We start from the raw sequence: 23,584 nt of genomic DNA, 5'->3' as shown, positions 1-23,584 counted from the left end.
GAATTTAAACCCAGGTCTGACTGCAGAGTCCAGGCTATTCGGCTAATCTCACACTATGACCTCCTCAAGAAGTCTTGTACCCTATGCCAGACTCACTGATCAAAATATTCACTGGGGTATATTTAGAACATGCTTTCAGAGTACATAACTATTATCACATTCTTATAATTTAGTCAAATAATATACAAGTCGATAAATACACAGCCTTTCTTCACATAAAGCAATCTTAAGAAAAATTTTTCTTTAAAAAGATGACCTCTGAAATGTACCGAAGATTTTTTAAAAAATCAGTATTCTAGATATTACTTGTAAATAGATTTGCCTCATTATCATTTTTGTGGTATTTTTAAAAAAATATCAGAAGTAACAGTTCCATTAATTAGAAGGAAAACAAGTATAAATTAGGCATCCATTTAAAAATAGAAGCTTTATCACTTTAATATTGGATTTGTGATAATTTACTTTGAAATACTTCAGTATTAGTAATGAGACGTGAACAATTAATCTGAATCAGCACCTAAGGGTTAGTAACGTACAAAGTATTTTTATCTGTAGCCATTGGTTTCATTTGGTAAAATCAGTGGTGCTTGAGACTTGTGACTGGTTCATAGTGGTGAACAGCAGTAAACAGAACCCACTGTGTGTGCATGTACATGGTTTGAGATGGTAGCCAGCTCAAGTCCATGAAAGTTTAATAGGGAAGAACAAACCTGACTCCATACTGGATGTTTCTTTTACTTTAACCTTTATATTCTATTGCTTTTGCTACAAGTTAATAACTAAAAGAATGTTGCTTATAGCCTGAAATATACAGGACAGCCCATTCTCAAGGCTCTGACCTTTAAAGATATAACATTTTCCCATTCATATAGAGATAAAAAGTTGCAGAACAGAGAATAACATTTGTCTTGTTGGAGGTTGAGAGGAACATTGTGACCTGAACTACCTGGACAGCTGCAAGAACAAAGGATTCTGGCACCAAGAAGTTTTCGCCAACCAACCACAGCTCCTCCCCTAGTAGTATAAAAGAAGCCTGAATTCTAACTCAGGTAAGATGGTTCTTTGGGACACTAGTCCTCCATCTTCTCGGTCTGCTGGCTTTCCCAATAAAGTCTCTATTCCTTGCCTCAACAACTCCTCTCTCAATTTATTAGCCTATCATGTGGTGAGCAGTACGAGCTTGGACCCAGTAACAAAAGGAGCTGTATGGAACCTGCTGACTTTGGCTTTCTGTTCCTCTGAGTATCGCTGCCACCTCAGTTGACGACATGGCCTGCCAAAACCAGCACAGAATCTCATCACATCCCTATGAGTGAGCCTTTCAAGCATTGGATTTTGCTTACTGGATTACTGGATTTTTCCGCAACAGGTGGTATGGCCACACCTACCTGCTAAATATGTCTACATGATTTCAGTGTGAGGTACCACCAATTTCTAGGATGCCTGCATGGTGGGGGAGGTGGTGCCTGTCTCTTCAGTGCCAACAATGGAGGCTATCACTGTCTGTCACTGGTACAGGTCAGCTCACTACCACAACCTCTAAGTATTATTGCCATCCAATTTTCTAATGCGTGACCGAGAAGAAGGTCTAATTACCCACTTTCACGAATAAGGGGGTGTTTAAGAGAAACACATATGCTGCTTATATTCAAATAAAGTTTTTACAGTTGATCCAATTTCTACACTGATTTGCTTGGCAAACTCTCCCTCCACCCCCATAAAAAAGGGCTTCCACCCAGGTGAGCCATTTACCCACCAAATGCTTCTTTTTTTTTTTTTTCCGGTACGCGGGCCTCTCACTGCTGTGGCCTCTCCCATTGCAGAGCACAGGCTCCGGAGGCGCAGGCTCAGCAGCCATGGCTCACGGGCCCAGCCGCACCGCGGCATGTGGGATCTTCCCGGACCGGGGCACAAACCCATGTCCCCTGCATCGGCAGGCGGACTCTCAACCACTGTGCCACCAGGGAAGCCCCCAAATGCTTCTTTTTTACTTAACAACTACAATGTACAAATCACTGTCCTCAAACAGAATCTGAGAGTCATTGTGACGATTTATTTTGTTAGGGCACTGAAGTCTTCAAAACTGCTTAGTCCCTCTTTTGCTTTTGTTTCTGTCAACAAAATCAATTATGTTCAGAGATGAAGTCACCACCCAGCATTTCTGAGGTAATAAAGGAGGTATATAAGTTGTCAGTCTCTTCTTACTGAAGACCATTAACTAGTTTTAAATACCAAAGAAAAGCCAAAGCTCCAGGGAAAAGCGAAAATGTTGAAGGTCAGAAGCTACCGTGGATTTACATTTCACAGCTTCGAAAAGAAGTTTTGAGTTCAGAAGGTCAAAGAGTTACATTTTAGCTCTGCCAATCAGTATGAGATACTACCAGCCCTTTCATCACACTTCACAAATCTGGAAAATCTTTCACCACCAGCAGACCCAGGAGACATTCATCAGACAAAAATATCAGCACATCAGACAGTTTATAATCTCAAGATGTTGGATAATGTTCCAAATGTACTTTTTTCTTTCTTCTTTCAACCAACAAGAATGCTCACAGTAGACAGCCCCTGGGCATACACTTCAGCATCAAAACAGGAGACATTTCATCCCCCAGTGTCCACAGATGTGCCCCTGACTCTGAAGCCTTGAGTTACTACAGCCTTGAAAGTCTTAAACTGGGACATGGATGATGAATTAAATTTCAGGGAAATGCTTTCTTCATCCATCTGGCAGCTGATGACACATTTAGTACTCTTCATTGCCTATCTGTCCCAAAGAAAATGCTGTGATTTACTCACAGTAAATATTCCTGAAGGGAAGGTTATCAGCTAGATCGAAGGGACTCAGAGGAACTTGGGCAGAGGAAACAGGAGATCACGGGCTGAGGTCTAGGAGAAAATGGAGGGTCAGGAAGATGGGGGATTAAGAGAAGAAAACAACAGTGGTGGTAGGATTCTAGGATTTGCAGGGGAAAGAAAACAATGCACGGGGGAGTGATCGGTCTGGAGAACAAAAGGACTGGAAGGAGAACAAAGCAATGAAATTGATGGGGAGAGAGACATTTGTGGTACTCAAAAGGGAGAATGGACAGAAGGCTATTGAGGGAGCAGAGGCAGCCTAGGAAAGAAACTCTGGGTGAGATGAAAGCAGAGAGAAGAGGAGTGGGAGCCAGCCTCCAAGATGGTCCCCATGAGCCTCGTCTCCTGATGTCCATGCCCTCACGTAGTCTCTCCCCACGCTTAACTGGGCTGACATCTGTGACTACTGAGCTATGATGGAAATGATGGTGTCTGACTTGCGAGGCTGGGTCATAGAAAGGGGAACTTCTGCACGGCACTCTCTTTTAGACCACTCACTCTGGGGAAATGCAGTCGCCACATTCTGAGGATCCTGAAGCCAATTTATGGAGGGGTCCACATGGTGAGGAACTGAGGCCTCCTGCCAAGAGCCGGCACAACTTGCCACCAAGTGAGTGAGTCACCTTGGGAGGGGATCGTCCGTTCCCAGTCACGCTTCGGGCGACTGAAGCCCTGGTATACATATTGACTACAACCTCTTGGAAGATCTTAAGCTGCTCCTGAATTCCTGACCCACAAGAACTGTGAGGGGAAATAATTTTTTATTGATGTTTTAAGCTGCTAAATTTGGGGATAGCTTGTTACTAACAGAATTACCTATAGATTACTAATAGGGTTGGAACATGTAGAGAGGGCAGGAAAACAAAGACGAAGGGTAGAGCTGGGAGGGAAAGTCATAACAGAAAAGCAGAGAAGGTAATAAGAGAGGAGAGGAGTCTGACTTCTCTCACTTTCTCTTTCCTTCTCCTACACTACTGCATATCATTTTATTTTTCTAAGTGAAACTTCCCTCATGTGAAAACTGAACCTGGAAACCCCAATGCTTACTGTAATACAAATAGAATATAAAAGTATAACAATAGAATAATAGAGTAACAAAGCTATTCTTAGTCCTTTCTTTATATTTAATCAGTTAATCTCAACCCTGTGCAGTAGGTCCTAGGAATCCCCTTTTATACAGATAACGGTGATGTGAGTTGCCCAAGGCCACACAGCTAGTGAGTAGCCAAGATGGAACCCAGACACTCGGGTTTCCGAGCTCACAGCCTGAACCACTGCACCATCTTGTGTCCATCTCAGAGCAGGGGCCTCTGGGCTTCTCCCTTCTCTGAGCCCCTCTTTCTATGTAACTAGCGGGTGCCATCTCTGCCTTCAGCCTCTGGCCTAAAGGGGTCCCTTATCTTAACTGGGACAGACTGGAACATTCACAGAAAATTTTAATAAGCAAGGAGAATAAAAGGAAAATAAACAAGAGTTCTTCCTGACACGGGCCTAGTACAACCTGGCATGAGCTGGCCTTACCTCAAGGCCTTTGGCTCCCCTTCTGCCTGGCTTGGTGGGTAGCCTGGTCCACAGTGGTGGAAACAGCTGCAAAAACACCTCCTCCCCACGTGACTATCACCACGAGTGGTCCTGTCTTTTAGAAAAGCCGGATTCCCCAAACTTGTACAGAAGCAAAGCCATCTTCTCATACCTAGGCACTAGGTTCTAGGGAAGAAGCCCAGTGGGTAGCCCTAGCAACTCATTTCACTAATTTTTGGTCTGACTACATAGTTCCTGTCATCTGTATAACAGACTTGCCCTGCTTTCTCACTGTGTCTTTGGGGGCTAGTAGTGGTTATGAGCGTGCACTCTGCATGCAAATCCCAGTCACGCCAGCGTGCTCACAGTGTGGCCTCCATCTCAGGCCCACTATGGAACATTATCCCAGGTCGAGGTACCCATGCACCTGCTGGGGCAGGACTACACAGTCTGTTTCCAATCTGTGCCAGTCCTGACCATACTCAGCTCCATTGCTGGCTTCCAAAAAAACCCAAACAAACCAACCAACCCAATAACCCCAACCCATTGTGAACTTGGTCATTTTACTAAAGCTGACCCACTAAAGTAAAACTGTTGGTCACACAGTGTAACCATTTCACTTGAAAAGAATCCGCATTAGATACGATGAACAATCCCTTACACCAAGCCTCCCAGGAAGAGCTGCCAACAGGAGTTCTCTGTCTTCCTCGCCCTTCCTCTGGCCTCTCCCCCCTCCCCTACCCCAGGATCACCTCTCCCTTTTCCCTCCCCTCCCCTCTCCTTATTCCTTTCCCAGTCTCACAACCCGTTTTTCTTCAGAGCATTTGTGTGTATCTAAACCCAGGCACTCACCCTCCTAAAAGGCCTATACAGCACAGCTTTTCCAAGGGGTACCTGTGTTGGGGTCACTGAAGCAGGCCCACCAGGGATGGGGGAAGGTCAAAAGTTAGAGATGGAGACTGTGAAAGGGTCAGAGATCCCAACTGGCCACTGGGACCTAGAGCCACTCACTTCACATCTCGGCACCTCAGATTCTTTTTTTTTTTTTTTTTTTTAGGTCAAGGTGAGTTTATCGTCCCAATAGCATAACCTAACTGCATCCGAAACCATCTCAAATCCATCTTTAAGCTAGTCAGGAAAACAGGTTATTATTTTTAAAAATCACTTAACACTGAACAGACAGGACCTCTTAAAAGGCAGCTGACTATACCATGGCACCGTCATGACCAGTGCAATGTTTTTTTCATACTTCCTAAAAAGCTGCTGTGAATACTGATTGTACTACTTTAGCATATACTCAAGTGCTGGCCAAATACCCACACCCACCTCTTACAGAGTACATGGTGAGAGAATAACATTGACTTCATATGGCATCACACTCGTTTTAAAGCAAAAAAAATTAAAATAATAATAAAAGAAAGTCCAAGATGAGAAACTGTAACAGAGGGAGAGATTTGAGTGCACCTCAGATTCTCCATCTATACAATGAAGACAAACTAAAAGATCTGAGGCCACTTCCAGTTTCCCTATTCTATGGTTTTGGGTAACTGTCTAGCAAAACCAAAGAGTTATAATTGAGGGACAACTAACTCTCAGTTGTCCTAACATCTTTTGGTTTTAGGTTTAAAGAACCTTAATTACTTGGTCGCCACACTATTTCTTTTTTTTTAAATTTTCTTTTATTTATTTTTTTATACAGCAGGTTCTTATTAGTCATCCATTTTATACCCATCAGTGTATACATGTCAATCCCAATCTCCCAATTCATCATACCACCACCTCCACCCGCCTCTGCTTTCCCCCCTCAGTGTCCATACGTTTGTTCTCTACATCTGTGTCTCTATTTCTGCCCTGCCACACTATTTCTTAACACCCCACCTTGCAAAAAAACATTCCCAATTTGAGGAAAGCTTTGCTTCTTCTCCTGCCTTTGGTCCAGCCCCTTAGAGAGCTCGACCTTCTATCAACAGGTATAAATGGAGCAGAGTTGTCTTCTTCACAAGAGTCCTATCGAGAAAACAATGAGGGCTTTTTGTGGAGGAGGGGGAGCTGCTTCTGAATTCCTGTCTTCTTCAAGGAGCAAACAAAAACGACGCTCTGGGTCAGAGATTAAACATCACAATGTCACTATTTCCATTTTCAGTTCTTTCAGTGTCTCCACCCAAACACAAAATGGTTCCCAGAAACTGGCACAAAGGGGGGAAAAACTGTGACAGGATATCAAATTCTGCTTACCTTTGACTTAATTTTGCTTAATTCCCTAGTAAGTAAAACCCAGATAGTAGAGAAAAAAAAGCCATCTGCCAGAAACTGTGTCCTGGGATACAGAGTGATGTGGGTGCCAACTCCTGCATACGTTGTCCTGGCTTGGTTTGCTTGCTTTTGTCAATTCCCTGATTCTCTGGAAAAACACTATCCCCAAAGCCATGAAAGTATCTAAGTAGGATAAATAGTGGTAAAGGGTTCCTGCCCATGAAAAACAGCTCTCCATTGTCAGACATCTCCTCTTAAATGATCTTAATAAGCTATTTTGAATGAAGGGGAAGGAAAAAGCATAGCACTAACACATGGTAATTATCTGTAATTCTCCATTTGTAATGTCACTGAATAGAGAAAATAATGCAAACGTGGACAGATGCTGACTAGAGCTCTACAATGACATTGAAATTACGGTATTTTGTACAGTGAAGAGAACAACTAAGCTGCAGTATTTCAAAGGCAGGTTTTCATTCCAAGGACAATACACACCATGGACTGTGGGGAACTGTGATGAGATGAAATGTCCACAAAGTACGACCCCTGGGAACAGGCAGGGGTTAGAGGTACTTAGCTTTGTGTCCAAACAGCTGATGGGTGTGGCAGAGACTTGTTTAGCTGCGAATATTTAATGTAAGATTCAGTGATTCTCCATCAGCTTTAAAGTGAGAGGAAGAGAAATAGACTCCCCAGCTTCCGAGACAGATTTTTGGGCAACTTAAAAGAACTCTAATCTTAGCACTCTAGAAGTTATCTAAGGTCAAACATCCTTATTTTACAGATGATCAAAAGAAAACTCAAGAGGAGGTCTCACAGCTGTTAGCCGAGCCCCAGGTGTGGTAGAGGAGAAAGGAATGGGTGGGAGGTCATGGAAGAACCACTACTCTTTATCTTACTGGTAATCTCATCTTTACTCTTGACCAGGAATCAGCATTTCCCTAACCTTCTTCATTTATTTCTGCATCAATAAGTGATCCTTGAGCGCTTACCATGTGCCATGGAACTGTGTGTGCTAAAGGCTGGGGTTACTCTAATAATTAAGACACACCTAGTGTAGTGAGAACAATTTTATCTAATGTCTCTGCAATAATACAACTTATTAGCATGTTTTAAAAATCCCATGCCTCTTCACTCCAGACTTCGCATCTGTGGGTGATCTCCTGCAAGTCTGTGCGCATACATGAAGGAATGGGTCTGGACTCAGAGCATTAAGCAGCACCAATTGAGCCAGTGGCAACAACAAAAAAAGGACAATCTTGGGCTGAGAGCTGAAGATGGACTGGGAAGAAAGATGGGAGACCAGGTTACCAATGGATAACAAAAAAAAAGGGGAAATGACCAAGACCCTGGGTAAGGTACCTTCTGGGATGGCCGCACGCAGTCCTAGGTCAAGGATCAGAGCAGCCCTGCCTACAGCAACAGCCTGAGGGAGAAATACAAGTGACCTTTGCAGGTGGACCACTGCAAAGCTTAGGTTAGGTCTGCCCTAGGTTGACAATTACCAGCACTTGGAACAACTTGCTTTAGTTTTAACAAAGGATGAAACAACTGGAACTGGAAAAGAGGTGAATCAACTTGATCTTTAACTCTAGTTCTCTTGAAAGTTACCCGGATTAAAAAGAGAGCATCTCCAATCTATTCTGGAGAAAATAAGTTGGGAAAGAAAAGCTGAAAATAATTACATGAGTGATTTTTAACGGAAATAACTTTTTTGGGGGGGTTGACATTTAAGAATTCCATTGAGGGACTTCCCTGGTGGTCCAGCAGTAAAGAATCCACCTTACAAAGCAGGGGACGTGGGTTCGATCCCTGGTCAGGGAACTAAGATCCCACATGCCGTGGGGCAACTAAGCCCGCGTGTCACAACTACACAGCCCATGCGCCCTGGAGCATGTGCGCCACAACTAGAAAAGAGAAGCCCGTGCACCCCGCGTGCCAAAACTAAGACCCAACACAGCCAAAAATAAATAAAAATAATAATAAATAAATCTTTAAAAAAATTCCACTGAAATCATATTATACACTGACCTAAGCCAATTTAGCACTTCAGAAAGTGGCCAGTTCTTTCGATAAATATAAGGAACTTCCAGCACGTAGAGGTTACTGAGAGCTTATGTGTTCCCAATCCCAAACTGACTATTCGTCTCAGTCCAAATTCTGCCAACATACATAAGCAAGCAGGCACAAAAACAGACAATCTGATCTGTCCTTTTCCAGAAGAAACTTCTCCTTTTGAAGTCAGGCACTCAGACAAGAACCATGCAGTTCACTCTGAGGTAGATACAACATCCTCAGGACAGGACAAGCACACCTGAGTGTCAGGTGGAGAACAGAGCACCGCAGGCAGTGAGGACCCGCAGGCCCACCGCCCTGCCGGCCCAGCAGGTTCCCACCCCACATTCACCAGGCGTGCTGGGGCTTTTACCTTTCACTTTATCAGTGAAAAATGTTTTTCAGCATCCTTAAAGTCAAGAAAACCACTTGGACGATATCTGAAGTGTTGGGGCAACCAACTTTCAAGAATGTATTCCTAACGAAGGTGCTTCCGATGTTAAACACTCCAAGAGAATGAAAGTTAATACGCGTGTACATCATGGCGCTGTGTACACTTCCATCTTCCTAAAGTGCATTACCATACAGACAATGTGACTGTTTCTACAAAAGGACACTTTCAATCTTTAAGAAAATTCATGTACTGCTTTTTTACCGGGCAAATTTCCTCTTATAAACTTAAATTATTGAGGGCTACTCAATCAAATTAAACTTGTGGAAATCCTGCAAATTTGGTTTTGCTCATCATTCATTCTTCTCCTTCTCTATTAGATAAAATGCCTATTAAACCAACTGCTTAATCATGTTAAGTTACTGTTTATATTTTTAGGACACCACAGTCAAAACCTAAGATTTATTCCTAAGTTCTTCACCAAAATGAACATATTTTTCTTGTGTTACTAACTTGTGTATATAAGTATTATGCTAGAATTTCACTCTGTTTTAGACTTTCACACAGTCAAATTATATTAATGGTATTAAAATCATGATTTTAAATGACATTTTAAAAAAGAATCATGGTGTTCTCCAAGGCTTTGCCATTGTAAATCATTTTGATAATAATAGGAAACCTGCTATTTATTTATATAAAACCACATTATGTTCAACCCTAACCACAACTTTATATTCCCATTTAAGAGATGGGAACACTTTAGCTCAGAAGAGTTAAATGAATTGGCCCAAATTACAAGATGAAAAAGGACACAAGATTCAAAGCCAGGTCTTCCTGGCTCCAAATCCTAAACTCTTTCCTTTATGATTTGTTACTGCACCCAAGCCCCTGAACAAGTTAACTAAACTATGCATCTCAAAATAACAAAATCACACAAATATGCCATATATCCTATTTCATACCTTTAATCCTCTGAAACTTCCTGGGCTAGTTGGAGAGGAACTGGAGGATTTCGTAGATTTAGGAGTGGAAAGCTGGCTGCTGGGAGTTCCATTAACTGATCACGAGACAACAAAGGAGACAAAGGTCATTAAAACCCAGAACCACCAGATTGTGTAAAAACACTAAGCATATGCCCAGTATAGCTCCAATGGAGCTTCAATTCATTCAAAGCTCAAAGCAGACGGTAACTCAGCACAAAGCAAAAATAATGTGTCTTACTGCATTACAGACAAAGTATCAGACAAATAAGCAGCGAAACTAGAATTATTTTCAATAATAGTTTTCCAACAGTGACATAAACAAATATATAAAACGTTATGGAGTTAGAGATGTGAGCAACAACTTGTCCATATATCCTGCCTGCCATCAAGGGTAGAGAAATGCATGGCTGTTATATTTGTAATGGTCTCCTCTGAAGGTTGTCCTATAACTACTCCAATATCCAGTGTCTTAGTATACACCAACCTGAGTAACCAAGACGTTCTTGTGGCTCTCCCAAATCAATTCCACCATGATTCTAACACATTTTTTAAGTATATCCTTAACGGAAAAAGAAAATTACTGGTCATTTTCCTTGTAATACCTACTTATTTATTTGAAAGCCAATTTCTTATTATCTAGACGAGTTATTTCTAATTCCTTCCATTTTCTTGTCTTCTCAACTTAATTTCCCCACTATTTAGCAAGTCTTGGTGTTTTTTTGTACACCCTCCTCCAAACTTCCATACACTTCCTATGTTAAAAGCTCAATTTAGAGACTCGGTAGGGAAGAGTATGGGCACGGCTCTTTCAAGGGGAGGGTTAGTTTGCAGATTTTATACTATACAATGCTAGTCACACATCTCAGTATTACTCAGGCTTATTCCTAATTATACCAATGGGATCCACTTTGGCTGTAATTTCACAAAACTATTAGTTAACATCTGGTATTGGTGTGTGTGTGTATATATATATATATATATATATATATTTTTTTTTTTTTTTTTTTTTTCCCCTCTTCTAAGGAGTGCTTTAACCCCTTTTATCATTAATCTTCAATGCTTCTGCCCCAAGCAGATGAAAACTGGCATTCGTCTCTATGGAAAGGAAAGCAAAGTCCATTTCCTTTTAAAAAAATCTTTTTAATAAAAGGGAGGAGACAACTGTTATTTTAAATGATGCTAATAAATATAAAAAGCAAAATGCAGAGATAAAGGTCCTGAATAGGTGACTCAAAAAAGTAAGCACCAGTCCTTGAATGGAGGCCGAATTCTGGATCTGTAAGTATGTGTGATTAGATGAATCAGTCATGTATGTTTATTATATTCCTCCTTGTAAAAATTCAGCAAAGATGAAAAAATTTTCCAGTTATTTTTAAATTACCAAACTTGAATTTTTCTAGTTTAAAACCACTCATTCACAAATCATTATCAGTTATCTAGATTTTCTTAACAAATGTATGTGGGTATCTAGAGCACAAGTACAACACAAGAAACTGTACAATTAATTAGAAACTTTTAAGAGTATTCAATAGCCCTGATTATTTTTCAGTAAAGTTACACTTCAATTAATGCTCTTTCTTTTAAAAATTCTCTTTAAAGGGAACTGGTGGTAGGAATTCACGTAAAATAGAGATTACTATGAGCAGTGAACTAGTAAGCTTGCTGTGAGCTGATACTGAGTTTGGCTCTGTTTCTCCTTCATTCCACACAGCAACCTGTTCAGGTCACCAGTTCCTCCTCACCAAGGGCTGTTACCTTTCACTGATATTCAGAAACCACTTCGATATCAAAGATTTCCTTGGAACAGTGACAGAAAAGGGACTAAAGAAGAAAACTTGGTTCCTGCAAATGGTAAGCCCGTGGCAGACCAATTTCCCTAAAAACACACCTCCTGCCTAAACGTAATTTCTTAACAAAACTCACTGCCAGGGATTGAACTGGTATCAGTAACTACATATCCATAGTTACCCTCAAATAACTCCCATCCTAAAGAGACACTAAGCCATATATAGCCCTCTCAGTTTCTTATAGCATTTGAAAGGTTCTAAAAAGTTGTTGTCTAGTGAGAAGTTCTTAACTCCATTTATTTGCACATCTCTCCAGTCTCTGGGAGGATAAGTGGGGCCTGGGACAGAGCCACATTGTACTTTCTCCCCCGACACTGCTGCTACCAACAGGAAGGTGGATGGACAGTGCCCAGCGTCTCTGCAATGCTCCCCTCCTTCACCACAGCCTGGATTTTCTCTCCCAAAATAAGGCTCTTATCCACCCTTCCCCTCAACTGTAAGGTAAGAAACCAACTTGGGGGCTTTCTTGTTTGTTTGCTCTGAATGTTTTTTATCCTGGTGGACTACGACAGATTCACAAGCTAGAAATCTGAAGTGAGAATTTTTAAGATGCAAGTTGTGGTAAGTATTTACCCACTTGTATCACCCAGATTAATTTCTATGTGTTTACTACATATCATTTAGCTATTCAGATAAATTTAGAGTTTTGTTGAGGAATTTTGTCAGCCAAAAGACTTCACTGATGGGAGCACTTCCGTCCCAAGAGTGAAAAAGTACAATATGACATTTACAAAGTTACTTGCTCTGTTTGAAATTCCAGTGAGTCCCATGGAATGTTCTAAATGGTAACAGGCATACTACAGCTAAAGCAGTCCGTAAAAGCGAGTCATACTTCTGTGTACTGTGGCATTTAATAATACAAAACTCTCTGTCCATTTTCTGTAACTGCAGTGTGGGCTGAACATGCTTTTGAGTTAATCTCTTATAAAAAAGCCATTTGCCCTCTGAAACGCGATTTACATCTCACAACTTTTACTTGTAAGTTAAGATAAACTTTATTAACCCAAACCCAAATATGGACTCACTTGAAAATCTGGAGTACTGGAATCCTAAGATTTTCTCAAATCAATTTCTAAGCATTCCAAATTCCAGTTTAAAAGATTTATACACTTATCAGACTATGTTACGAAGAAGTTGGTCTACAAGACAAGTATGGCTATGGAACATGCTTTTAGTTCAATATGTTAATTCCCCTCTTTAGACCTCAGGCAGACAAAATTCGATTAATTTTAATACCTGATCCTTGAACCACTCTCCCCACTTTTATTTATATTACTTACGTGATAAGCATCTGTAAACCTATCACCAAAACAAAAGCTAAGAACCTGACAAAAGTCTAATTTACCACGTGGTAAACTCAGTGAAGTGTATTTATGCAAATTTCATGTGATATTAGCTTTCCCTGCGTGTGAGATACTTTACAGAAAGCACAATATGATTTGAAATAAGCTTAACATCAGAGAGATGCATTCAGTTAAAAATATTCATATCGTTGATATTTTAGAGAGAGAATGTTGGGCCTATCAACCCCAGGGTGGGGAGGAAGGAGAGGAGAGTATAATTGCTTCTATGGCCATTTTCATATTACCAACAACCCTTAGCCTTTTTCAATAACAGGCTATTCTCCCAAATTAACACCCCTTGAAGCGCCGTGTCTCCTCCATCACTGTGTACCGTGACTACACACAGACAGGCACCTGGCAACCTTCTGAGGATGACTGGCTCTCTAACAAGTAAGGGAGGCTGAAACATTGTGAAGCGCTTGATAACTGCACAGATGTCCACTGGTAAAAGCCAGATGCATTCATGGAAATGGAACAAAAGGAAACAGAAATATGGCGAAAGACGAAAACAAAAACCCAGCAGAGCGACAAAGCCATAATAATCATGGCTCACCTGGGGATTTGGCCGTAGAGTAGGCCCTGGAGTAGTGGCCACCCCTCTTTACTGGACACATTCAGTATAAACAAAGGAGACAGTAAGGAGAGTGGTTATTCAGCAGGTCTAAATGTGTACACAAAAAGGAGGGCAAAACAACCCGACCTAGAGAAAGTGGGATAGGTGCAGCAGCAGCAAAGTAGAACACCCCCCAAATTCAGTATTTTATAAAAAGGCTGATGCTTCAGACAGTTTTTGTTAATACTACTTTCACATGTTCTAGATTTACCACATGTAAAATCACAGTTTTTTCACAATCCTTTCCTTAATGGGAAATGATATCAGCAAAATTATAACTCACAGAATCAATATATAAAGATTTAGGGGATATTTTAATTCTTTAAAAATGTCAAAAGCTGTCAAAATTATGACAAATCTATAGGCTCAAGATCTGAAAGAAACTTAGAGGTAAGTCTGACTCTGAAATAAGCAGTGCTACTTTCTAACAATAATCGTTGCTCCTATTAAATTACTCGATGGTGGAAAAGCCTGTGGAAACTTATCAAGTAAATACATTGCTGTTAGGCGTGTATGTTTATGTTTTAAACCAATAAGATAAGGAAATATCCACAATCTTATAGCACAAAATTAAAAATGCAGCACACAGCGGTCAAAACCGTGAAACACTTCTACATAAATACCAGAAGAATCTAGGTAAGATTGTTCTTGAGAAAATTTGTCAGAACAAAACCAAGTGTTAGGACACTTATTATAACTTTGAGAAACAAACTTAAACTTCTGGATTTAAAAATCATGTCATGTATATGTCATTCTGGAACCTGGCTGCATACAAGGATGGGAATGACTACTAATTCATATTAAAGAAAACTGAAGAATGATCTGCTCCTTTTGTGACTATCCATTTCCTTTTCCCTTTAACTACCTGAAGCTGGTGATTTGCTGCGTCGAGAAGGCCCAGGGCTCTTGGATCCAGAATACTTAACAGCTGAGGAGCGAGAATAAGATGACTTCAAGACGCGGCATTCTAGAAAGGAAGGAAAGTGCTTTAAGTCGAGCTGGTTTTAATTCTAACCAAAGGAAGAGCACAGATCACACATTACAGTAGTTTACTGCCTAGAACTATTACCTGATCATCTTTCCCATTAATGTTAAACAACTTTAATACACAGAGCAACCGTCCCAAAAGCACACCTGAGGTTACCTTAAATTAGGCTTCACACCTTGTGACTTACCTCATTGTTCCAGATGGAGTTCTTAATAAATACAGAAATCCTGATGTCCTAACTTGATTCACGCATACCCACAGCCTAATCTACACATGTGCAACTTATTATTATTATTTTGGTCAGTAGCATTGATAGGCAAAGGCTACAACAAAGAGTTCGCTCCAACTCTCTGATAACAGTTTGAAAGGGTACAGGACTCTAATTTATGAACCCCTTACTGTCTTATTTTCCATCTTCCTGAAGCGTCAAAAATGAGGAAACACGGGCTTCCCTGGTGGCGCAGTGGTTGGGAGTCCACCTGCCGATGCAGGGGGCGCAGGTTCGTGCCCCGGTCCGGGAGAATCCCACGTGCTGCAGAGTCGCTGGGCCCGTGAGCCATGGTCACTGGGCAAGAGTAGCCTCCGCCTGCCGCAACTAGAGAAAGCCCGTGTGCAGCAACGAAGACCCAACGCAGCCAAATATAAATAAATAAATAAAAAATGAGGAAACTAGCTTTAAACAATAACTTTGGTCTTTCCATAAACTGCCAAATAAATTAGCATGTAAAGAACCAGAACTAATTAAACAGCTTAAATAATCACTTCTAATTTGAACAATTAAGAACCTGGTTTTTGGAGTCATGCAGATTTGGGATGAATCATGGATTTGACTTTGCTAACTGGTGGACCTTGGTTAGCTCTACGTCTCAGTTTTTTCCCCTATGCAACTGGGATGAAAATCAATCTGCTTCACAGCCTTCTTATAAGGATTCAATTAGATAACATATTGTCTGTAATTCACATTAAAATACTTCAATTTTCGCAGAAAGATTAAAATGGGGGTTGGTTTTCATCTATACCCCAGGGGCAATAAATTAACAAGGGAAGTACACTAATCAGGAAAATACACACCAGGGAGGTGAGTTAGCATCTGAAAGACTCTAATCAGAACCTTACTCAGAGGGGGCTGCAGCAATAGCAGCTTAGTTAATCAGCAGCACGGATGTTAGAAAGTACTCCACTGCTGGAAGGAGTGGTGTGTGGGTTAGTGAGAACTTCCTAAAGGTACTGCCACTCCCTTACGAGCAGGATGGGTAAATCTAGAAAGCCCATAACCAGAACTTCAGAACTACCCCCAGGGTAGGAATCTGAGCCAGTCCTGCACCCAGCTCGTGAACGGAGGGTTCTGTTCCTTGACTAAGACCAGCTTAGCTGAATTCTATGGATTTTGAACTGATTTTTAACATAAGATGTTGTCAGCAGTGTAAAAGGACAGAGCTGGGACTCATCAAGATTACAACACAAGTTAAATAACTGATTTAAAAAAAAAAAATCTTTGCCTCCTGAACCCTACCAGGACCCTGTGGGGCTCCTGGGCACAGAAGCCTTTCTGTGTTCCCCGTTTCTTTCTTTTCTTTCTTTCTTTCTTTCCCCCTCTCCCTCCCTCCCCCACCTCCCTCCCTCCTTCCTTCCTTTTTCTTTCTTCCTTCTTTCCTTCCTTCCTTCCTTCTCTCTCTTTCTTTCTTTCTTTCCATCTTGAGTATAATTGCCCCACAATGGTGTGTTAGCTTCTGCTTTATAACAAAACGAATCAACCATACATATACATATATCCAGAGATATGTTCCCCGTTTCTTGGAGGGAACAGACTCCAGCTTCCATGACTTCCCCTGAGTTCCAAAGGGCTGGTTCAAACAGTTGCTAATCAGGGAAGGGAGGGGATGCAGAGACAAGGGAGGAACAGCCAAGAAACAAAATAGCGCAGCCTTGGGAAAGGGTCTTGGTTCCCCCTCAAGGGATACACATAACAATATCTTTGAGCTCTTTCCAGAACGAAAACCCTCAATAAATGGAAGAAGTCAGCAATCTTCATTCCAGAGAAAACCACCTGAGGCCAGATTAAAGGAACCAGAAAAATTCATCGGAAGACTAGTGAGACCAGATTAAAGGAGTGCAGACCCTGCACGCAACACCCTGATCCTTATCAGCAACCCTGCCCTTGAACCATTGCTATAAAACTCCTCACCAAATCCCCCTGGGTAGGGACACACAGTTTTTCAGGGAAGGAGCCCACTGGGTCCCCCTCCGCCTGGCAAAGCAATAAAGCTGTTCTTTTCTACTTCACCCAAAATTCTGTCTCCGTAATTTGATTCGGCACCGGTGCACAGAGGCTGAGTTTTCAGCATCACTCCTAGTAAACGCACTTGTGGCAGAATTACGTCTGAGACTTGCTTTCATCATAAAATTTCATGACCTAATGGTGGTGATATAATAATAACATTAACAGCAACAACAGGGATAGCACATACTGTGTAATGGGCACACTTCCAACTGCTTTACACATATGAACTCATTTAATCCTCATCAAATTTTATGAAAAAGCCACTTTTACTATCCCCAGTTTGCAGAAGGTTAAGTAGGAATCAAGAGGGAAGAAATCAGTAGCTTTCACCCACTTCTAATTATTGGAGTTCTTTGGTAGCCAAAACAACAAAAAACTATGAACAATTCAAATAGCTTAGGTAAATTTACAACATACATGTAAAGCCCTGAGGACAATGCCTAGTACATATATAGTAAGTGCTCAATAAATGTTTTATTGCTGTTGTTGCCACCCAAATTAACTTTACAACCTGGAGTATAATATTATTGAGTTTCAGCATCTCAGCTTTCAAAATGACTCATATTGACATCGAAGAAATACTATGAAATGAAATTAAGCTACAGTCAAAAAAGTGGTAGGGGCTTCCCTGGTGGCGTAGTGGTTGAGTCCGCCTGCCGATGCAGAGGACATGGGTTCGTGCCCCGGAGCGGCTGGGCCCATGAGCCATGGCCGCCGGGCCTGCGCGTCTGGAGCCTGTGCTCCACAACAGGAGAGGTCACAACAGTGAGAGGCCCGCGTACCGCAAAAAAAAAAAAAAAAAGATGTAAAATACAGATGATATGTAAATGCACGTTTTTCAGTCAACCCATGAGAACAGGGGAGAGCATTAGCATAGATAGCATTGGCAATTCTTTATGGACTTTCCAGTGGCATTACAAATCTAAAGCAGGGCCACTACAACAGAGTATAAGACAGTACAGAAACCCCCAAGAAATTTGGCAGCAGTGGAAAAAAACGATAAGAGTAGATGAATGAGCCCCAAGCACAAAGTAGATAAATCGCCCCAAGGTAAGTGACATAGTGTAACAGGAAAGAATTACACAAGGAAGTTTGATACCACAGAATGTATCATCTTGAACTTTAAAAAGTCTACGGGTCGCCATATTTATTTGGTAGTATGTTTCTGTAATTTTGGACTGTCGGAACCACTACAACTGGAAAGGGTTTACCCACCAGTTTAGTTTTTGAAAAGTCAACTTTCCTCATTCGTGAAATTAAAGAGTGGGACTGAACCTCCAACATCCCTCTCTTCTCTGTGAAATGTTATGTCTGTATGATTTTATCTCATTTAAAGATGAAGTTGACTTTACTATCAGCTAAGATAATCACTAATACTGCAACAGGTTTAAATTAGTTCCAGACAACAGATTAGAACAATATTCCCAGGATCAAAACCATCTGAAATCACTGAGGTTATTGCTAAATAGTTGAAAACTCCATTTTTTGGCTAAAATTAAGAGAAAGGGATTTTCTTATCCCATCAATGAAAATAGCTTTATTTTTCCTGCATATATAAACAATGCATGCTATTTTTTTTCTAAGTTGCGAACAGAGCAATGAGATAAAAAGAAACCTGAGATAATCACTATTAACAACCTACTATCCTTTTATGTATCTCTTTATGGACATGGAAAATGTATAATGAACTGTTTCAGGTTCAACACTATCCATACATTTAAGGTGGCATAGCCAGGCACCATTCTGGAAGAAGGTAGGAAATCCATTTCAGAGGCAAAACAATGCAGTAAAAAGAGATGGAACCAACTTGCTAAAAAATGAAAACTATTTCACTTGAATTAGGGTTTTTTGTTTTTTGCAACTAGGTAAATACCTTCAAGTTATTTTCTACTTTCATTAATTCAAAAAGAGTACCGCCAATGCCATCTTTCTTCAACACACCAGACCACTTAACATGCACCAAGTGAGAATCCCAAGCCTCCATTTCAGGGTTACAAAGATGGTCAATGAATTGCCTTACCACTGTGATCCAGGACAAAGTCATCTTGGGCATAACGGAATTTTTCAGGTCCACACGCAATAAAAACATCATCATCACCAAAAAAGTCTTGCAGACAAGTAACCTAAAAAAAAAAATCATGTCCAAGAAATAAATTAGAAACATTAGAAGTGAAACAAAAGTCAGCAAAATTAAATATATTTTCTAGCCTCACCTATAATACTGAGTCAGAATGAAAAACTATTTAATCGCACACATTTCCAAGCATTTCACCCTCCACAGAGCACTTCCACACAATGTCTCCTGACCGACCTCAGAACAACAAAAGGAGGGGCTCCTAGCTGGCATCAAAGTTCCTGTTTACAGGTGAAGTCAAGGGCATCCACAGGAGGCTCAGTGATGTATTCCAGGTTTCCCATTAACAGGTGGCAGAGAGGTCTCTGCTCCCAGTTTACTGGTCTACCTTCTTCTCTCCTAGCAACTCCATGTCCCAGCCGTGTCACCTTGGGCATGACCTCTCTGTACCTTTGGTACCTTGCACCTTAGGTTGTCCTGAGGATTAGCATATGAAAACCACTTGGAATGGGTGCCAGGCATATAGGTACTCAATGTGCTAATACTCACCTTCACCACCACCACCATTATTAAGATCAGAGGAAGACTTGCCACGAAGCTAATGATGGCCCTTCCAAGGCCCTGTACCTAAATGTAGTCTTAATTTCATATTCTTTTTTCACCCTGCCCTCCCCAATACTGTATCAGTGTCAGATCCCACAGAACCTGGACCCACCTCAGGGAGCACATTCATCCCTTCATCCCGGTGGTGACAAGAAGAACCATCTTCCAGGACTTTGGATATAAACAGGCTCCAATTTTACCTGGTTTTTTAATGGGATGTATGATAAGATTTCTTTTTAACAAAGTACTCCTCTCCCAATAATAATGCATTTTAAAAAAAAAATCAGTGCTCTAGTACTTGAAAGGATTGAGAACCTCAATAATTCCTTAAGTCTTCCTGATCACTATTTAGCTTTTTATTGAAAAAAAAAAATCTCACTCTAGAGTTAGAAAAAAATGCTCTAGAGAGAAGATAGTGAACTATACACAATAAGTGGAACAGGCGTGGAAACTGCTCCAGTCCCTCATCAAGCAAGATGTAGCTTCTGTACTTCATTGAAACTCAGCTCAGGTCACAGTGTTTTTAAGGCGTGTTTTAGTCAGTTTGGACTGCTATAACAAATTACCATAGACAGGGTGGCTTAAATGACAGAAACTTATTTCTCACAGTTCTGGAGGCTGGAAGTCTGAGATCAGGGTGCCGGCATGGTTGGGTTCTGGTGAGAACCCTCTTCCTGGTTTCATCACATGGAAGGGGGGGGACAACACAGGAGGGAGCCAGCTCTCTCCTGTCTCTTCTTATAAGGGCACTAATCCCATCATGGGGGCTCCACCCTCACAACCTCATGCAACCTTATTTACCTCCCAAAGGCCCCACCTCTTAATAGCATCACAATGAAACCAAGCAGGACCCTGTAGGGCTCCTGGGCACAGATGCCTTTCTGTCCCTCATTTTCTTGTTTGTAGGGAACAGACTCCAGCCTCCATGACCTTCTCTGAGTTCCAAAGGGCAGATCTGAACAGATGCTAATCAAGGGAGGAGCACTCAAAAAACCACCAGAGGCCAGATTAAAGGAACCAGAGAAGCTCATCAAGAAATTACCGAGATCAGAGTAAAGAAGCACAGGCCCTGCACACCCTGATCTTATCAGCAACCCCACCCTTGAACTACTGCTATAAAACTCTGCATCAAACCCTCCCAGGTGGGGACACACAGTTTTTCGGGGCAGGACCCCACTGTGTCCCCCTTTGCCTGGCAAAGCAATAAAGCTATTCTTTTCTACTTCACCCAAAACTCTGTCTCTGAGATTTGATTCGGTGCCGGTGTACAGAGGCCGAGCTTTCGGCATCAACACTGGGGATTAGGGCTCCAAGATATGAATTCTGGGGAGACACAAACCTGCAGTTCATAATAGAAGAATAACATTTTTCACCATTCCTGTGAAAACTGTTTCTCTTCATCTCAGGTGGCGATCACACATACCCCTTCATCCTTGCTAGGATCCTGGGAGTCATTCTTTCCTCCCTTCTTCACCAATCCCTCACATCATTTTCCCTTCCTACACTGCTCCCAAATATTTCTATCCCTACTCCTTGGTTCAGCTTTCACTTTCTCTTGCCTGGGCGCCTGCCACTGCCTAGTAACAGGCTTTCTAACCCCAGTCTTTACTGCTCCCCTCCTTCTAGTCATCACTGTTCTCACGGGTGTGGAAATAAATGAAGACCACGTGGGCACATGCAGTCTCTTAAGGTGCCAGGGTGCCCGCACCATTCACAGTGCTCACAGACCTCCTTCCTTGACAAGAAAATGCTCCTTCACAGGGCACACGAGACTGACCCTGCCTGAGCCTCCAACCTTGTCTTTGCCATTTCGTCTGCACACCTGTTCCTCAGCCACATCGTGACTTCTCTGGGTTCCCTACCTGTATGGTGCTGGTGCTTCTTTTTTGTTAAACAGCGTTATTGAAACATGATTCACAAACCATACAATTCAGCACAGAATTCAACAGTTTTTGGTATATTCAGAGTTCTGCAACCATCACTACAATCTATCTGAGAATATTTTCATCATCTAAAAAGAAAGCCCCAGGCCCATTACCATTCACTCCTCATGCCCCCATCTCCTCATTCCTAAGCACCCATAATCTACTTTCTGATTCTATGGATTTGCCTATTCTGGACATTTTACATAAATCAAATCATACAATATGTAGCATTCTGCAACTGGCTTCTTTCACTCAGCATGTTTTTAAGGTTCATACGTGTTGTAGCACATATTAGTACTTCATTTCTTTCTGTGGCTGAGTAATATGCAGTTGTATGGATATATACCCCATTTTGTTTAGTCATTCATCAGTTAATGGACATTTGAGTAATTTCTACTTCAGTGTTGCTTCTTACTACTATATTTTTCCCCATGCTGTTTCTCAGCCTGAAGTGGTCTTTCTGACCACTCTTTGGTGCTGTGACCTCCAGGTAGGCAATGATATTTCTGATTCATCATTCCCTAGGGTCTAGGAGAATTCTGGCTTTGGTGGATGCGTAATACATGTCTGTTGAGTGAACTGTGGCTTGGTATGGAGCTGCTCCTATTGGAATTGAGTTCTCAGACACTGAGTAACTTCTCTGGGGTGAGTGGTGTCACAGATGCAATCTCCACTGCCATCTCCACCACCATCACTTCATGTAAGACTTACAGAATTTAGGCATCACTTAACCTCTCAGAATTGTCTCTCTGTGTTGCATATGTGTTACCTCATTAATCCCTACAACATCCCTGAGGTTGATGCTATTATCACTCCTCATTTACAAACAAGAAAACGGATCTAGAGTGACCAACCTGCCCCCACACAGGTAGTGAACACGAGCACAGGAATTTAGACACAGGTCCTCCACACCTGTATCTCTGCTTTAGACTTAACACCATGGTGTCATGTACACACTGCTATATTTAAAATGGATAACCAAAAAGTACCTACTGTATAGCACAGGGAACTCTGCTCAATATTATGCAACTAAATGAGAAAATAATTTGAAACAGGATACATGTATAACAACCACTTTGCTGTACACCTGAAACTATCACAACATTGTTAATCAACTATAGTCCAATATAAGATAAAAAGTTAAAATAAATAAATAAATAAACAACACCATGGTGCCTCCCCTTATGTGGAATCCCAGAGTTCATCTTTCTACTTTTATCTCTTTTTTTTTTTTTTTTGCCGAGCCGCACAGCATGCAGGATCTAACCCCAACCAGGGGTCAAAACCCATGCCCCCTGCAGTGGGAGTGCAGAGTCTTAACCACTGGACCACCAGGGAAGTCCCTTTCTACCTTTATAGTTCTTACCACATTCCACCTTGCTTTATAGTCATTTATGTCTCTCATATCTCCCACTATTTTGTTTTTTACACACATACATTTAATAAATGGTTCTTAAATGGAACTGAATCCAGTTTTACTTTCTTGGCCAAATAAAACAGACATCTGCCAAAGTTTAATCCATTTTTTTAAATCAACATTTCATTTGTTTTTGTAATCAATTTAGCATGAAAAAATGACAACTGAATTTTCTAAAATATACCTGTATGAATATCTGTTTGAAAAGTCAATTAATTTTTAGTTGATTTTATTACAAGGAAACATTTCATCTGGCACTAAATTAGTTGGTATTTGAGTAGAATAAATGTCAAAGTAAATAATTAAGTTGCCTATTATGTGGAATAAAGGTATTTATCAAGTCTAAGGAATATAACAGATCAAAAGGTGGTTTATTCCCCCTCCCCCAGCAGTTCTGTTTATGGATAGTTCTTCCTAACCAATTGTTTAATGAT

At 41.1% G+C, this 23,584-nt stretch overlaps 1 protein-coding gene across 2 annotated transcripts in view; it reads right to left on the bottom strand.

The window, feature by feature from the left end:
- DCLK2 (doublecortin like kinase 2) overlaps positions 1-23,584 on the bottom strand; it is a 152,885-nt gene that overhangs the window by 42,013 nt on the left and 87,288 nt on the right. Inside the window, exons 3-6 of one of the 2 annotated variants that reach the window (XM_065877311.1) lie at positions 19,152-19,254; positions 14,728-14,829; positions 13,803-13,853; positions 10,039-10,133 (exon numbers count right to left, since the gene is read on the bottom strand). In XM_065877311.1, coding sequence (XP_065733383.1) covers positions 10,039-10,133; positions 13,803-13,853; positions 14,728-14,829; positions 19,152-19,254 — 351 coding nt within the window. The remainder of the gene's footprint in view (positions 1-10,038; positions 10,134-13,802; positions 13,854-14,727; positions 14,830-19,151; positions 19,255-23,584) is intronic. The other variant, XM_065877312.1, reaches the window with a different exon arrangement.

This window comes from Phocoena phocoena, chromosome 5, assembly GCF_963924675.1.
Source record: "Phocoena phocoena chromosome 5, mPhoPho1.1, whole genome shotgun sequence".
NCBI classification, from domain to species: domain Eukaryota; kingdom Metazoa; phylum Chordata; class Mammalia; order Artiodactyla; family Phocoenidae; genus Phocoena; species Phocoena phocoena.
This window is presented reverse-complemented; position numbering and strand designations above follow the sequence as displayed.